The following is an 18,596-nucleotide window of genomic DNA, read 5'->3' on the forward strand; positions in this document are numbered from 1 at the left end:
CCTGTTGATTGAATGTAATCTGAAATTGAAGTGGTTGGGGGTGTATTTAAAGGGATAGTTCGCCCAAATTACATATTGGTTTTCTGTAAGCGGTCTATGGACAAGGTATAACAGCAATCCATACTTATGTTTTAGCATTTGTGGCACAAATACCATTCATCCATGGGACTGATATTAGCATTGTTTCGCCTCATGTTCAAATCATCTACAAGTGACTTTGTTGAGCTTCACAATCAATTTGAGATACTTTTTTAGATACTTAAAACCTGTAACACCCACGTGTTAGAATGAAGTCTTAGATTTGGCATAGTTCCTGCGCTGTGCAGAAATGAATCCATAATTAGGAATCTATAATTATTTTCTAGTGTATATATGAACTGTCAGACATTTTGAATATTACGCAGCTATGATGTCTTGGTTAACTGTGTCTGTTAGAAGCTGAGCCAGACTGCGCACGCGAACACACACACAATTATCCCTCTTTTTATACAGATACAAGGTCATTTGGGAACAGACAGTGAAGCAGACACTGAGACAGAAATGCACCCTGGGTTACAGAACAGTGATGTGTGTCTGCAATACTAGATACATATTCACTGACTGACTGAATACACACGTGCACACGTGCACACACAAACACCAAGAGGAAATATTTTCAGTCCTGTGAACATCCGTGTGAGGCTGGGAGCTCATCTGGAAGGTGTAGAAGACTTAAGACAGCAGCCACATGCAACAATTAGGTATATCAATGGTTCAGAGAGTGTTTTTTTGCTCAGCGCATTTGTTTGTAAGTTGACGGTTTATATATGATATATATTGAGACATTTTATGTTAATGACAGATGTTTTATACATGTTATTTTAGAATGTTTACCATTAGTGTTGTTGGTAGCACTTAATATGCTGTAATACTACTGTAAATAGTTTTGCTTGTATGTCAAGTGCCCAAATACAGTACATCAAGTACTGTAAAATAAATTGCTACTGTATTTTAATATTTCATAACTAGAATAAAAAATCAGATGGCTGTGGCTGGAATTGTGTGTGTGTGTGTGTGTGTGTGTGTTTCAGGGAAGCTGACCCAGATAGTGTTTGGTCACCGTGATGTGGTGACGTGTCTGGCCAGGTCTGAGTCGTACATCGGAGGGGACTGCTACGTCCTGTCAGGCTCCAGAGACGCCACGTTACTGCTCTGGTACTGGAACGGAAAACACAGCAGCATCGGAGAGAACCCAGGAAGTAAGTACACCTCCTATGCTAGGGGGGAAAAATCCCACAGTAACACGAAGAGTAAGTCTGCGTTTACACAGGCAGCCCAATTCTGACTATTTTCTCTCTCACTAATTGATCTTTTGACCAATCAGATCAGCTCTTTTGCCAAGAATTGGGCAAACAGTCAGAATAGGGCTGCCTGTGTAAAGTACCACACTGTCGCCCAGAACCCTCTTTCTCTCTCAGAGACAGGTCTGACTGTATTTACGGCCCCAGTCTGTAAAGTAACAACTAGTTTCATCTGACCACACTAGATCTCCTACACACAGATTGGATTTCAGGGAACTGACTCTATAGTGTGTGTGTGTGTGTGTGTGTGTGTGTGTGTGTGTGTGTGTGTGTGTGTGTGTGTGTGTGTGTGTGTGTGTGTTTATCGAGAAAGTTGTGTGAGAGAGAATGTTAGTGTGTGTGTTGTCCCTCCATGTGTGTGAAAGTGAGAGTCCGAGGACCACTTAGAGACGGTAAATGTGACGTGGGGGTCGCTGGTCACATGAAAGCCCACCACCTTCTATCTGATGCGGGGTTAGAACAGTCATGAAAAGTGCAAAACGTTACCCCCCTTACAGCCCTTACTCTTACCATGACATATGACATGGACCATGATGATCAAAGGGCTAAACACAGAGCACAGAGCAGGAGAGTCACTGCCTCCATGGTACTAATTTGGCTGGCTTAGAGACCCTTACATGCTGTTAAGTGCTCTGCTACAAATGGACTGCAATTTATGACAAATTGTGATTTGGTTAATAAGACACATCGGTTGTTGATCTGGAACACGGAACGTTAGATGATGGCGTGTCACTGACCTCATCTGGTGTTTTGGATGTGGATGTCGCAGTCTTTCCCACCACAAGAGGTGTTTCTAAAACTAAATAAACCAAAAGTACGGTACAGGGCTACGGGAAGGTGGGCATGTTGCTTAAGTTACAAAATACAGACTTTTTTGATTTTGGCTGCTATTTTGCAGATTTGGCTGCTATTTTACATATTTGGCTGCTATTTTACAGATTTGGCTGCTATTTTGTGATTTAGCATTCGAGGTATTCCTTGTTTCCGAGGTGTAAATTACCATTGGCCTGCATATTCGGTTAATTCTAAATGATATAAATAATTAATGTATAATATATTACCATATGAGGTTATTACTTCACACATGGATGATTACATCACTCTGAGTACAATCAGTAGAAATGTACATTTCATTAATAAAACATGCATACTGTGGGCTGTGTTCATTTATACCAAATAGATCAAACAAGAAAAGATAATTACATTCTACATACATTATATGATGTGTGTGTGTGTGTGTGTGTGTGTGTGTGTGTGTGTGTGTGTGTGTGTGTGTGTGTGTGTGTGTGCCTTATGAATCCCCAATTCCACATCGGCTACCCATGACTTTAAGGTTGGCAGATTTGATTGAATGGGGAAGTTGGTATAGGACTAGGGTATCTGTGTCGATATGTACATTGTTCTTCTCCTGCCTCAGTCAGTGCCAGTTTGCATGGTGTACAGTCTAGTAGTGAATCTAGCGTGTGTGTTTGTATAAAGTGTGTGTGTGTGTGTGTGTGTGTGTGTGTGTGTGTGTGTGTACAGTGCCTTCAGAAAGTATTAAATACCATTGACTTATTCCACATTTTGTTGTGTTACAGCCTGAATTCAAAATGGATTAAATATATTTTTTTTTATTTTACCCATCTACACTCAATACCCCAAAAATGACAAATAGAAAACATGATTTTAGAAATGTTACCAAAGTTATTGAAAATGAAATGCAGAAATATCTCATTTTCATAAGTATTCACACCCCTGAGTCAATACTTTGTAGAAGCAGTCTTTCTGGGTAAGTCTCTAAGAGCTTTCCACACCTGGATTGTAAAACATTTGCCCATGATTCTTTTAAAATTCTTCAAGCTCTGTCAAATTGGTTGTTGATCATTGCTAGACAACCATTTTCAGGTCTTTCCATAGATTTTCAAGTAGATTTAAGTCGAAACTGTAACTCGGCCTCTCAGGAACATTCAATGCCGTCTTGGTAAACAACTCCAGTGTATACTTGGACTTGTGTTTTAGGTTATTGTCCTGCTGAAAGGTGAATTTGTCTCCCAGTGTCTGGTGGACAGCAGACTGAACCATGTTTTCCTCTAGGATTTTGTCTGTGCTTAGCTCCATTCTGTTTATTTTTTTATCCTGAAAAACTCCCCAGTCCTTAATGATTACAAGCATACCCATAACATGATGCAGCCACCACTATGCTTGAAAATATGGAGAGTTGTACTCAGTAATGTGTTGTATTAGATTTGCCCCAAACATAATACGTTGTATTCAGGACAAAAAGTTAATTGCTTTGTCACATTTTTTGCAGTATTACTTTAGTGCCTTGTTGCAAACAGGTTTTATGTTTTGGAATATATGTGTTCTGTACAGGCATCCTTATTTTCCCTCTGTCAATTAGGTCACCATGCTCGAATGGATATTCAATGTATTTTAAATAAAATAAAAAAGTTTTACCTACCAATAGTAGGTGCCCTTATTTGCGAGGCATTGGAAAACCTTCCTGGTCTTTGTGGTTGAATCGGTGTTTGAAATTCACTGCTCGACTGGGGGACCTTACATATATTGTATGTGTGGGGAACAGAGATCGGGTGGTCATTTAAAAATCATGTTAAACACTAAGTCCATGCAACTTATTGTGACTTAAGCATTTCTACTACTGAACTAATTTAGGCTTGCCATAACAAAGGGCTTGAATACTTATTGACTCAAGACATTTCAGCTTTTCATTTGTAAAAATGTTGATTAACATAATTCCACTTTGATATCATGGGGTATTGTGTGTTGACCAGTGACACATTTTTTAGAATTTGATATTTTTTTTATTCAGTCTATAACTCAACAAAATGTGGAAAAAGTCAAGCAGTGTAAATACATTTCTGAAGGCTCTGTATCTGTATATGTGCATCTGTTATTCTTCAGCCTCAGCCTGAGCCAGCGTTGTGTACAGAGTAGTTTGTGTGAATCAAGTGTGTCTCTGTCGGTCTCTGTCTGTTTGTTTCTTTGTCGGTCTCTCTGTCGGTCTCTGTCTCTGTGTCGGTCTCTGAGTGTTTGTGCATGTGTGTGTGCATGTGTTATTCTCCAGCCTGCCAGAGTCTGCATGATGCAGCAGTGAGTTTTAGCAGCAGTACTTTAATCAGTCTGGCCCACCACCACAATATGATGCTCCATTGCTCTAGACCGCATCAGGGTCTGCTAACCATAGGGCACGAACGAACACACACACACACACACACACACACACACACACCAGGGATTCCTTTATTCTCCCGCCAAACACAGTGCTTTCAAGTTCAGCCCCCAAACACTCACACACGTGCACAGACACACACGCTAGTTCTCAGTGCCAATGTGTCTACAGTATCCAAATTGTACATTTGCACACACACACACACACACACACACACACACACACACACACACACACACACACACACACACACACACAATCAGTGCCTGCTCCGTACACTCTTCTCTGTGTGAGTGAGTGAAGGGCAGTAGAGACCATGCACAGTGGGAGGGGATTCTGCAGACTATACTGACCTCTGTTGGCTCAACAGTAGAACACACAGGTTTATGGGTCGTCTACCCCACATTTTAAACCATGACTTTTTAATAAAGATACATTTAGGAAGTAGCCTCTACATAATCATTCAGTAAACAACAGCTGAAATTGTGTTTTCTCTCTAAGCATTACACACACACACACATTTATCTTTCCCCAGGTAAATACCTTTCTCAGTACACACACACAAACACACACACATTTATCTTTCCCCAGGTAAATGATACCTTTCTCAGTACACACACACAAACACACACACATTTATCTTTCCCCAGGTAAGTGATACCCTTTTCAGTCTACACACACACACACACACATGTTAGCAGTGTTGGTTTTATGTATTATATTGTAATCAGATGTCTGCCTAATGCAAACCAAATGGTGGCGAGCAGCTCAAAAGGTTAAACGATACACCAATATATCAGTTTTATTGATCTTCCATGGGCAAAGTCCGACATCACGCTTTAATCCTCGCTGTTGTAGGGCGTAAATCAGCGTTTCTGACGTTTAGGATGTTTGACAGTTAACTTAATGAAATCTATACATGGAGAGATCATGACCTGTTGGTCTGCTGTGGCCACAGTGTCAGCATGGTGGAACCTAGTTGGAAAGTCGTCAGGGTGCCTGCCTGGGCCTTTAAAAGCCGTTAAAACATAAAGGGGTTGTCCGTCATACCAGGAGCCTTTTTACTTTACAGGGGAGGTCAGTGGAGGTACGGAACGTTCTGCCTTCACTGTGTTTAGGGTTACTAACCACCAAGCTGAAGGCAGTTAGTGTATCGGAGGAGTCTGCACTAATGAAAGATTTACACACATTGTGTTTTTACTCTGGGAACTTCAGGAGGCAGTCATTTATGTGTATTGAGTTCAACTAAACCAACGTCTAGTTCAATTGCAGAGTGAAGTTGTTAAATGTGCAGTCAAAATACTCAAATTTATACCAATGCTTGTTGATTTGCACAATGGCTATATAGTGGGAAAAGGGCTAGTGGAAGAGGCACATCAATGGTTAACATAGTCAGCTATCTCCTAGGTATGTTCTCTACTACATCAATGGTTAACATAGTCAGCTATCTCCTAGGTATGTTCTCTACTACATCAATGGTTAACATAGTCAGCTATCTCCTAGGTATGTTCTCTACTACATCAATGGTTAACATAGTCAGCTATCTCCTAGGTATGTTCTCTACTACATCAATGGTTAACATAGTCAGCTATCTCCTAGGTATGTTCTCTACTACATCAATGGTTAACATAGTCAGCTATCTCCTAGGTATGTTCTCTACAACATCAATGGTTAACATAGTCAGCTATCTCCTAGGTATGTTCTCTACTACATCAATGGTTAACATAGTCAGCTATCTCCTAGGTATGTTCTCTACTACATCAATGGTTAACATAGTCAGCTATCTCCTAGGTATGTTCTCTACTACATCAATGGTTAACATAGTCAGCTATCTCCTAGGTATGTTCTCTACTACATCAATGGTTAACATAGTCAGCTATCTCCTAGGTATGTTCTCTACTACATCAATGGTTAACATAGTCAGCTATCTCCTAGGTATGTTCTCTACTACATCAATGGTTAACATAGTCAGCTATCTCCTAGGTATGTTCTCTACTACATCAATGGTTAACATAGTCAGCTATCTCCTAGGTATGTTCTCTACTACATCAATGGTTAACATTGTCAGCTATCTCCTAGGTATGTTCTCTACTACATCAATGGTTAACATAGTCAGCTATCTCCTAGGTATGTTCTCTACTACATCAATGGTTAACATAGTCAGCTATCTCCTAGGTATGTTCTCTACTACATCAATGGTTAACATAGTCAGCTATCTCCTAGGTATGTTCTCTACAACATCAATGGTTAACATTGTCAGCTATCTCCTAGGTATGTTCTCTACAACATCAATGGTTAACATTGTCAGCTATCTCCTAGGTATGTTCTCTACAACATCAATGGTTAACATAGTCAGCTATCTCCTAGGTATGTTCTCTACAACATCACTCCTCAGAATGTGCTATTCCAATCCTCAAGGCTCAGCAAACTAACAGGATATTATATAGGTGGCTCCCATGTAAACAATTTGGTATTTAACAACCATGTCCATTCTAGCTTTTCCATTTCTATGACTTCCTTTTTGAAGTGCTGTCTGTCGGTCTGTCTCCTGCTGTAGTTGAACTTGACCCTGTCCTCTCCTCTGTTTGAGAAGACCCAGGGCACCGTGCGAGACGTGGCGTTGAGACGCCCTCTGTCTGATAGTGAACTCCTAATGAACTGAAGTGTGGGACTGACTGTGGTACAGTGCTTTAGCAGCTTTACTATGACCTCTGACCTCTCACCCCACATCAAAGGGAGCAGGGGTCAGCTGGGACTCCCTGTTAAACACCAATATTTTCAGTGCAGCAACCTGGCTCCTGTAAAGCACCACAAAGTAGCAGGCAGACTTTACCATCCCTCAGAGAGAGGGAGGACGGGATAGATAGAGGGAGGAAGGGTGAGAGGGGGGGTAAGGTTTGACTCTTTCTTCTCTGTCTACTCTGCAGTGCATGTCCATTGGCTGTATTTACTTAACAAGTTTCATCACTGACTGATGTAGTGGTCAACATTGTGGTATATCCAACAGTGGGCAGTACCAGTATTGGCAGGACAGGTGTTGATTGGTTGGAGCTCACCCAGGGCAGAACTCTTGTTTGGGCTCTTGTCTCTGACGGCTCAGCCCAACGCAAGTGAATGATGGGCTGTTCTTTTTGGCACATCTCTCTTCTCTTCTCTCTCTCCTCCTCGTCTCCTAAAGGACGGTGTCAGAGCCCAGTCTCTTGTCTGGAGGCATCTGGAGTTGCTTAGGTTATTCTGGGGGAGTGCAGTGCATTAAAGGAAGAGGGAGACTGTTAGTGACAAGTGTTGGAGAGAGAGAGTGGAGATGCTGAGAGGGGTGGGGGTGAGTTGGGAGTGTGTGTTCTGGTCTGGGTCTCTGATGAAGAATAATTATTCTAGAATAAATGGCAGCTACTATGCTCTAGTTCCAGTGATGGTCAGAGTCCACCACATAGCCACCCACTCTTAAATAAGGACCAATTCTCACAACCACCCACACCCAGTGGCTAAAACCACTGACAGGCATGATGGGAGCTCGTCAGAATCACTCTGCATTGTTTTATAGCCGGAGCACATACGCTGACAATATGTTGCCATTCGTTTCTAAATTGTCATTTCTATGTGTTGAAATGCATGACCATAAAGTGGGTCTTCCACTTTGAATATACCAAGCATCCCATTCTGAGGCATTATGACTTATAGGGAAATGATTGTGTGGATTTACCGCCCTCTAGTGGCTGTAAAATGAACATGCCCACACCTGATTTCCATTGGCTAACGTGCGTTTGTGTGTTTTTCCCCAGCTGAGTTTGTGACGCCCAGAGCCATCCTGACGGGTCATGACTGTGAGGTGACCTGCGCCAGTGTGTGTGCCGAGCTGGGATTGGTCATCAGTGGCTGCAGAGGTGAGTGTGTCGATCAAGCGAGGCCTCTTGCTATAGACTAGGTTCAAAGTAACTTAGATCTTGGTCACACTGACAATATGAATGTCGGAACAGTGAACACTTTCATACTGAACAGCCTCGTACTGTCAATGTAGACAGGTCTGTAAGTCGCTTTGGATTTAGAAGAAGAAGAAATGACCATATTACAATGTCATTATGATGAAAACCCTTGAGTGAATCAGTGGAAATCAGAGCCTGGTTAGTAACTTCTATGTTCCTCCACTCACAGAGGGCCCGTGTCTGATCCATTCCATGAATGGGGACCTGCTGCGGACCCTGGAGGGCCCGGTGGGCTGCATGCAGCCCCGTCTCATCCAGTCCTCTACAGAGGGCCACGCCGTAGTCTACTATGACAAGGGACACTTCTGCTTCTTCTCCATCAACGGAAAGCTGCTGGGGCACATGGAGGTGGAGGAGAACATCAGGGTAAAGGAACCCACTGATATAGAGAACATCAGGGTAAAGGAACCCACTGATATAGAGAACATCAGGGTAAAGGAACCCACTGATATAGAGAACATCAGGGTAAAGGAACCCACTGATATAGAGAACATCAGGGTAAAGGAACCCACTGATATAGAGAACATCAGGGTAAAGGAACCCACTGATATAGAGAACATCAGGGTAAAGGAACCCACTGATATAGAGAACATCAGGGTAAAGGAACCCACTGATATAGAGAACATCAGGGTAAAGGAACCCACTGATATAGAGAACATCAGGGTAAAGGAACCCACTGATATAGAGGGACAAAGTCATTTCATTAAGCTTCTAACAGTTTTAATGTTTTGTTGGAAAGCCTAGTGTACACACATTTTGATCTTCATCAGGTTCAAAGTAAGGTGCTTATTTCTAGAGTGGGCTGCCTCTCTGTCCTGTTCTATCCTACTGGTCTGGGAAAGTTTCTGTGCTTCATCATGCCAGTGGTCTGCTCTCTGATTAAAGACCAGCTCCGTGGTCTGAGGCCTGTCTGCCTCAGGGCATACACATCTACAAACCCCTCACACACACACACTTCTAGCCTAGGAAGTACCAGGTCAAAGGCTCTTTACTTCCATTTCTCCTCCAACCTCTCCTCTCCTCCAGTCCAGACAAGTCTCTTTGATCCTGGTCTCCCGTGTCGAGTCCTATCAGGTCTTAGTGCTGGTTCAACATGGCAGGAGGGCGGACATTCTCCCAGTCCTAGCCCCATTAACAACCCTCAGGCACCACACCACACATTCCCACATTTCACATTTCCTGCCTCACGGCTACGGTGTCACAAAATGGCCGCCGCTCTTTGGCCAGTTTCCCTTTCCCCCTGTTTCCGATGGGCCTGGGAAATGTAACCCAGTCCCTCATAGGCACACCTGCTTCCCATTTGAGCCAGCTGTACTCTGCCCCTGTCACACAGTCATAGTCACAGCCATAGCACCAGGATCTAGACTGATTACTGAGCTATATACATACATACACCCACTCCCACCCCCCATTTGTTTCCATTAAGCAGACTGGATCAGAATTCATTGGCAGAGCAAGTCTGGTGTTGAGTTGGTGTTCATTGTATTGAAATCACATGGTGCTAAATAGGAAAGGTTAAACAATGGATGACCTTAGAAGTTTAGAATGAGTTTCTACTGTAGTGATTCAGATTCTACTGAAGATTAGGTTGGTGAGATGCAAATCAAATGATCCTCCAAATAGCTGTTAGGAAGATTTAGTTTTCCGATTTTATCCACCGCTATTTTGGTAACTACACCAATAGTGTAACCAGCCTCCTTTTCTCATGTATATAAACTGTTAGTCTTTATTTATCAGATCCACAATGGCTCTCTGATAGACAGTTAGTTGCTGTCTTATCCAATGCAGTTTTAGGTTTTTCCAGGTCCCCGTAGTGTCCTCCCCAGCCCGTTCTTTTCATGTACATAAACCGTCAGCCATTCCTGGGCCGTTTTGCGTCTCTCCTCTGCTGTGCGTTGTAAATTCCTGCCACGTCAGACAGAATCAGGGGTCTTCACATCTCAGGGTAGCTCTGTGAGAGCAGCGGCCCCCCTCGTCTCAGTATGAGGCCAGGACGTGGTGTTTAATGCACTGCACTAGACACCAGTATCAATCTTCAGCTAGCGCTGCGTCCCACCACACAGCAGGACTCCGGGATAAATAAATGTTTGTCCTGGCCCAAGGTGTTCCCTTACAGTAGTCTTGTTCCAGACTCTGTGTTGGTGTGTGTGTACATTTTCGTGTGTGTGGGTGCACAAGTGCTTATGTGTGCATGCAGCGTGACTGTGTGTGTGTGTGACTGGGTATGTTAATAACTGTAGTCTATTTTTGTATTGGTATTTATTATGGATCCCCATTAGGTCCTGCCAAACAAATTAAGATAAAAATGTGTGTAGAGTGAGTGTTCTGGCATGTGTGTGTGTCTCCTCATAGTCCGCATTGTTCCTTGAGCAGACGACACGGAATCCCACCTAACCCTTCACATTCCCCTTTGACCTTCACATTCCCCTTCGCTTTCCTCAAAAAGCAGGAAATATGGGCGTTAAAAGGAGCATGTGGTTCTATAATAGTTCTCCCTGGCATCATTGCCAGACTCTGAAGTCATCCTTCAGACACCTGAGTCACGTCGGCAATCTTGGCTCCTGTGGAGATGGCGGCCATCTTGTTTGGCCTCCCAGTCGCAGAGTGGCTGATTTTTAATTCTGTCCTGGAACAGCCTCCTACCTGTGTCTGGCTGAGTGGTCTGCCAGGTCTCCAACCCCCCAGCAGCACACAGTGGGTTATGTACTAGGTCTAGCCATAGAAGGCTACATCAACACCATATAGTAAGTACATCATCAGTGCCAGAGGCTGGATGGAGTAACACTGACTTCACAGAGGAACAATTAAAAGAGAGTAACTGTCAAGTTAGTTCATGCTTATGAGTTGAGGTCATGAATCAAAACAAGTTCAGTTTGGGACTGCTGCCACTAGTTCTGTGAATGTAATGGGCCATTCCTGAAATACTGAGAGCCATTTTGGCAAACAATATCTGAACTACATTTTCCTTTATTGAGTTAATCCTAAATGATGTTGATCTAAATGTCTGTTCTCTTAATCAATAGTGTCAGATTAACTGACAAAAATTGCTATGGGGCTTTATATGGCAAGATAAAGGACGCAATTACACAGATATCAGACACACAGCAAACAAATCTAAACAGAATGACATCCCCCACCCTTCTCTCCCCCGATCACCCCACAGCCATACTCCATTCCCAGAATCCTTTCCTAGTCCTCTTGGATGGCCATCTAACAAAATGCTCTGGAAAGATTGATCCCTCAGTCCCGTTGCCAGTGTGTGAGTGTGTGTGCCTGAGTGAGAGTGTGAGTGTGTGGCTCGTGTGTGCGTTCGAGTGTTTGTGTGTGTGCCTGAGTGAGTGTGTGGCTCGTGTGTGTGTATATGTGTGAGTGAGTCAGTGCATTAGTTCAGACTGCCAGGTCTTCTGATACTGCAGTTGACTGTTAGCAGTGGTCCGTTCACTGGACATCTTCCCTGTGGCTCGTAAGAAGAGGCCAAAGGTTGTCTGTGTGTCTGTACTGTATATCTGCAACCAATTATCACTTCAAGTCCATTGGGAGCAGTCAGGCTAGCTAGAGTGATCTTTGGCTTATTGGGAAAACATTTCCCCCTGTTTTGAATGTGCAACTACTGTCTTTGTTAAACATTTTTTATTATATTAGTTTTAGCGGTGGTATAAGCATCTAACACAACTTTTGATTGACTTGAGTTGGTATCACAAAAGCAGCTAAACTGATTGCCAGGAATGTGACAAGTTGGGTTAAGTTCAAAATAAGTTTTGTTCATTTGAAATTAGCATATAAAATATACAGTCAGGTCCAACATTATTGGCACCCTTAAGAAAGATTAGCAAACAAGACTATAAAATAAATGCAAGTACTGAGCTATATTGTATGCTCAACTAAATGGGGAAATTATAGTATTTTATACTAATGCAAGTACTGAGCATGTGGCTCTGTAATGGTTCTCTCTGGCATCTTGGCTCTGAAGTCATCCTTCAGATACCTGAGTCTTGTCCGCCATCTTGGCTCCTGTGACCATTTTGTTTGGCCTCCCAATCACAATGGCAGATTTATTCTGTCTGGGAACAGCCTCCTACCTGTGTCTGGCTGAGTGGTCTGCCAGGTCTCCAACCCCCCAGCAGCACACAGTGGGTTATGTACTAGGTCTAGCCATAGAAGGCTACATCAACACCATATAGTAAGTACATCATCAGTGCCAGAGGCTGGATGGAGTAACACTGACTTCACACAGTCTACATGGAGGAACAATTGACACAGAAAGAGAGTAACTGTCAGGTTACCAGAAGGCTACTTCAATTTCCCCACATTTAGAATGAGCAACTACTGTCTTTGTTCATGCTTATGAGTTGAGGTCATGTATCAGAAAAAGTTCTCTGTGTGTGTGTGTGTGTGTGTGTGTGTGTGTGTGTGTGTGTGTGTGTGTGTGTGTGTGTGTGTGTGTGTGTGTGTGTGTGTGTGTGTGTGTGTGTGTGTGTGTGTGTGTGAGAGTCAGTGCATTAGTTCAGACTGCCAGGTCTTCTGATACTGCAGTTGACTGTTAGCAGTGGTCCGTTCACTGGGGCTCATAAGAAGAGGCCAAAGACAGACTGTCTGTCTGTCTGTACTGAATATTGGCAACCAGTGATCAACTCCATTGCGAGCCGTCAGGCTAGCTAAAGTGAGTTTTCTTATAGGGTCGACATTTCCCCGTTTTGAATGTGGAACTACTGTCTTTCTTAAATGTTTTGATTGTTAAATTATCCATTATATTTGTTTTAGCGGTGGTATAAGCATCTAACGCAACTTTTGATTGACTTGAGTTGGTATCACAAAATAAGCTAAACTGATTGCCAGGAGCGTGCCAATTTGCGTTAAGTTCAAAACTAAGTTCTGTTCATGTGAAATCTACTCTGCCGGCTGCACCACATATGGCCTGGATGATGAATGTTTTTGTTTAATCTTCCATCCGGTAATTGCACTTCTCTTCTCATCTTTCTAAGCCAACTGTGACTGAAATAGCTGCATCCCATCTAACATACAGTATGTTAAAGTGAAACGGCTAATTAGGCTAACTTCCACTAGTTATTACTTACATTTACGTGTCATTTCATCAGCGTTCGTTACCTCGTGATTGATGCCTCCGACTGGCATCAATTTCCAACTATATACTGTATGCATATATCCCAACACAGAAGTTTAGTGTAGCGCCGTAATGTTTCCCCCTGTTTCCCTTGGGAACCCATTAAAGTGTAACACAGCCCATAAGTGCACAGGAAAACCAGATGAGCAGAATAAATCTCTCCACTGTGTCTGTGGGGAGCCGTGGCTTGTGGCAGTTCAGGTGGATGGACTACTGTTCTGTGCTGTGCTGCTCGCCACATGAATGTTGTGAAATATCTGATTGATACTGTGCCTCTCTCGCTTGGTGCAGGAAGTGCTCACAGAGGCTGTGATTGAAATAGCACACCGTGAGGTAGGTGGTGAAGTCACTGGTGTCCTAGGCTAGGTCACTACATCGGACCACACCACAAAGCCTATACTGATAAAGCTTTGGTTGATTGTTATTAAAGAGTTGTTGTAGACACCTCGCTCTATTGGACAAATAGCAGACGTCAATATGGCGACAAGATTCCTCACTGGCCAATAAGCCCATGTTCATTATGCTTTATGATAGTGGTCAGCTCTGGTGTGGTGTGAGGGAGTCACACCTCCCATCCAAATGTCTGCATGTATTAGCGCCCCCCAGTGGTAGGTGCAATAGGTTGCAGGTCATGACGTTGTCCACAGGAGGGCGCTGAAAGCCTTATTGGCAATGCAATAGAACAGTAATACAGGAATGTTCCCTACTGTCAGTCAGTGGTGCTGTTTCTCCTCTCCCGCCAGGCCATGCTGCTGAGTCGGGACGGACAGTACCTGCTGACGGGGGGAGACGGGGGAGTTCTGTCTGTCTGGCAGGTTCACAACCTCAAACAGATGTTCACCTACCCTGGCTGTGACGCAGGCATCCGCTCCATGGCCATGTCCAACGACCAAAGGTAACATACACACCTAGACTCTGACGCTGTAATCTTTACTCACATAGGTGTTGTATGGAATGAAGTTTTAGCACATAGGAAGAAATAATGAAAATATGGACTAATGATTAATACCATCTTCAGATGTGTGGGTTTATAGTAACTAACATCAGATGCGAAATAGAAAACCTTCCCAATCTAGAATGTACAGAATACCAAGATGAAGACCTTGGTGTTATTCACAGTATAATGACAGTAAAAGTACATCATGTTCTGTCTACATGTATGAGCCTCAACAGTCCCTCTCGGCTCTGTCCTCTCCTAGGTGCATCATAACCGGCATGGCGTCTGGTAGTATAGTCCTGTTCTACAATGACTTCAACAGGTGGCACCACGAGTACCAGACCAGATACTGAGGCAGGACCACAACAACAATCCCTGAGAGTCTGGTTAACGTGGGACCTACCTACTGCAATCCTGTTGTTCTAAGGCACTACTCAATACATATTGATATCCTGAATGTATCTTAAGAGAAGAAAAACTGTCTGATTCTGTCAAAAGAAGCAAACTATTTTTAAAAAAAGGGCATTGCTATATTTTGTAGGGCATATCGAAAATTTCATATAATATAATATCTTAGGGTGGGGTTATATACCTATGGTTACAAATCTATTTTTAGCTTGTTAAGAGTCTATTTTCATCTCGAGCAGAGGAAAATAAGGGTTCAAAGTGGAAGTAGGTAGAAAAGTATATTTGCATCTATTGTCTTAAGAATCCATATATTTGTGTACGTTAGGGGTGAGTGATGATTTTCAGTAGGTGTGAAACGTGGAGATATAATCATTATTTTGGTCATTAATATCCTTTTTTTTTCATGCTCTTTTTGCTACTGTGTGGAAACACAGGGAAATAAAATATGTGAAGTTTGTGTGGTGATCGAGCAGGAAGTTCATTAAGTCCTTTATGTGTTCATGACTTGAGAGGGAATATATTCTATTTAAATGTTTGTACCACACCTCTGTGTAAACGGACAGATCTTGCCTTCCTGTGCATGAGTTATTCCTCTGCTGTCCTGATGGTGGCGTACACTGCACAAAGACTTGTCACCTGTTGTCATATGTGTATCAGACAGTCATCATAGTAACAAGATGGCTGCCGGTGTGATTAGTTTGTTTGTATCCGAGTGTTGTCATGACGATCATTAGCTTTATTATGTATGTACTGTAACCATACTGATGAATAATATGTCTGTCAGTAGAAACAAATGTCATGGGCTACGTCCTAATTTTGTAAAATGGCGTCCTTTCCTCATCTAATTTCCTTCATATTGCTTACTTATCACCTATCAGAACTTTACATGAAGGAGACGGGACGAGGAAAGGAAGCCATTCCAAATGGCCGACGTAGCCATGATATGCTTCTTTGTATAACTTCTTGTTAGCTTTACCTCCTCTACTGAGGCATTTGCAGTACTTAAGCATATACTGTATCATATTAGCAATCGACACAGTGCCCAAACCATGCTAGGATCATCAAAGTCCATCAAAGTATCTCATCTTGGCAAAGAGAGGTGCAGCGAAATGAGGGACTTGTCTGTGTGTCACGGTGAATATTCACTGGTTAAACCAGACCACAGACAACCCTGGTCCTGGACAGCCAAAGGGTGTGCACTTTTTGGTTCAAGCCCAGCTTTAAAATACCTGATTCTACCTAATTATGGGCCTTCGGGTCAAAACTGAATTGGATCAGGTGTTTCGGTGCAGGGTTGGAACACCCAATGTGGTTCCTCCAATACAACGGTTGCTCATAAGGAGAAACATTCCGTGTTGGTTTGATCTACGCTTGGTGTGGTTACGATTACAATGAAATGGCTACTACTGTATTTTCTATGTATCGCTCAATATTTTGGCAATCAATTTGGAATGAGTGTTTTTGACGCGTGATGAGTTCTGACAAATAAAATAGAATTTTTTAACTTAAGACGTCTTGTCTTCAATTGAACTGTTATTTGAACTCCCGTTTTCTGAAGTTAGACTGGAATGTAGCCAGGGGTGGGGTTGCACTAACCACATCGTTCACAGAAGCTGCACATCTTCCTCACCTGGCTGCAGTCACGGCCTAGCAGGGGCAAAAATCTGATATCAACTTTGGAGGGGACAATTACATGAAATTTTCTCAAGAGCAATTCCTGAGGGGGACACCAAAAGTAGTGCTGTAACACATAGCCTACATTGTAATATGGTAAATGTATATTGAGGAACCAAATAAATAAGGTGTTTGCCGTACTCCTAACTACCGGTACCCAAAACTACACAACTAATCACAACAGCAATACCATTGCCTTTAACAAATCTTAGTTCAGTCACCAGTTTAAGTTGAGAGTGGGGGTATCCATGGCATTTTCCAATTATGTTCCTATTTTACAAGTCAAAAAAATTGAGAACCTTTCATAATGTTGCCAAACAAAGACTCAACAAACTTACCTGAGACTCCCTGTCTCTGCCAGTCTGTCCCTGCATATCTGTCCCCAACTCTACTGTCTGTGTGCCATCTGTTGCCTGCTCTGCCTAATGACATCATTGTGAAACATTTCCATTAGAATTTAATTTCTTTCTTATGAACATTTTATCAACTAGTCTGAGATATTAGGCTACTAGGGTTCTTACTTTGCGTTTGGTGTACTGAAAAATACTCTGATGTCCGTCTTTTATTTTTCTGCCATTTTTCTACCTGGCTGGCTGGCTACACACACACACAGTGTGTAGGTTATTTACAGTAGGAGATGGGCTTCTATCATCTTATCTTTTATCATTCTATTTGGGCTTCGATCTAAAAGGTAGCTAGCAAATGTGAAACGGATTAAAATGACAAGAGTTGACAGCTGTATGAGTTCACCATTTACACCACATATGCTGCAACCTTTTGTAATTTTAATAGTTTGTTTCATATTGGCTGGCTTCCAACAATAGCTGAATTTGCAAAGCTAGCGAGCACCAATTCCGTTTCAGTGGTGTTTGCTATAATCTTTGCTACCCGGGTTAAATAAAGGTGAAATAAAATAAAAGTTCCCTTGCGTCAATTTAGCTTTTGCAACGAGACCATTAAATATATTTAAGACAATGGTAGAAGAGAGTGTAGTTCTGTTCAGTTTGGACTTCAGTTTATTGCCAACCTTATCACAGGGACTTTGAAGCACTAATTTACATCATCTGCATGCTGATCTCGGAATAAATTGACGATAGCAAAGATTCCATCTTTGACGAGGCCACATAAATGGAATAGGTACTAGCTAGCTTAATAGTTAATATTTGCGTGCTAGCTCTGCATATTCAGCTAGTGTGTGTGCGCGATTGACTGGATTAACCTCACGTCAGTTACGTTCATTGAGTGCCTTTCAGACAGTGGATACGACCCCTCTGTTACCTTGCCAACTAAGGAACTGGCAGTGGATCAAACCATTGTGAGGCAAAGGGTGGGGGGGTCGCAATCTTTTGAAACTTAAAAACGCGCTATTAAGTGTCTATAATCAGCACAATTGCTTTCATTGCGTATTATTAATATTACATAGTTATGTTTCAGTGATATATTGGGGGGGACAAATCATATTTTTCCCAGGATGGGGGGGGTCGTGTCCCCCCCGTCCCCCCGGGATTTCCGCCCCTGCGGCCTAGGTAGGTAGGTTTAACCCATAGAGAATGATAGGACATATTAGCATGGGTAGTATCATTGAGGGCTTCCACCATTTTAATGTAGTTGACTGGGTGGGACTTCCATCTTCATTGGCTGATCCTTCCTGGTGACCCTGTTGGAGTCACATCCAACTGGGTCATCGGGCGGGATCAGCAAATTGCGAAAAACATTGACTACTTCAAAATGGAGATAGCATGGGCAGCGCCATTGAGGCTGTCACAGACCCTATAATGGCACAGATACAAAGCCCTTTGTCCATAGGCAGTCAACTCATTGACTGAGCTACTATTCTCTGCCCAGTAACAGAAGGATGAAAAAACTTTCTAAAGGCTGTTGACAGCCAATGGAAGCCTTAGGAAGTGCAACGTGACCCCACAGACACTAGTTTCGATAGGGATTCAAAAGAACTACAATT

At 42.7% G+C, this 18,596-nt stretch overlaps 1 protein-coding gene across 6 annotated transcripts in view; it reads left to right on the forward strand.

Annotated features, from left to right (window-relative positions):
• The window catches only part of LOC106610178 (lipopolysaccharide-responsive and beige-like anchor protein), a 308,280-nt gene extending 291,809 nt beyond the window's left edge, over window positions 1–16,471 (forward strand). For all 6 annotated transcript variants that reach the window (XM_045722739.1, XM_045722741.1, XM_045722742.1 and 3 more), the window contains 5 exons: window positions 1,071–1,238; window positions 8,295–8,396; window positions 8,665–8,861; window positions 14,361–14,512; window positions 14,817–16,471. In XM_045722739.1, coding sequence (XP_045578695.1) covers window positions 1,071–1,238; window positions 8,295–8,396; window positions 8,665–8,861; window positions 14,361–14,512; window positions 14,817–14,907 — 710 coding nt within the window. In that variant the 3' untranslated portion in view covers window positions 14,908–16,471. The remainder of the gene's footprint in view (window positions 1–1,070; window positions 1,239–8,294; window positions 8,397–8,664; window positions 8,862–14,360; window positions 14,513–14,816) is intronic.
• The last annotated feature ends 2,125 nt before the right edge of the window (window positions 16,472–18,596 follow it).

Source organism: Salmo salar, chromosome ssa08 (genome assembly GCF_905237065.1).
Source record: "Salmo salar chromosome ssa08, Ssal_v3.1, whole genome shotgun sequence".
Classification (NCBI taxonomy): Eukaryota; Metazoa; Chordata; class Actinopteri; order Salmoniformes; family Salmonidae; genus Salmo; species Salmo salar.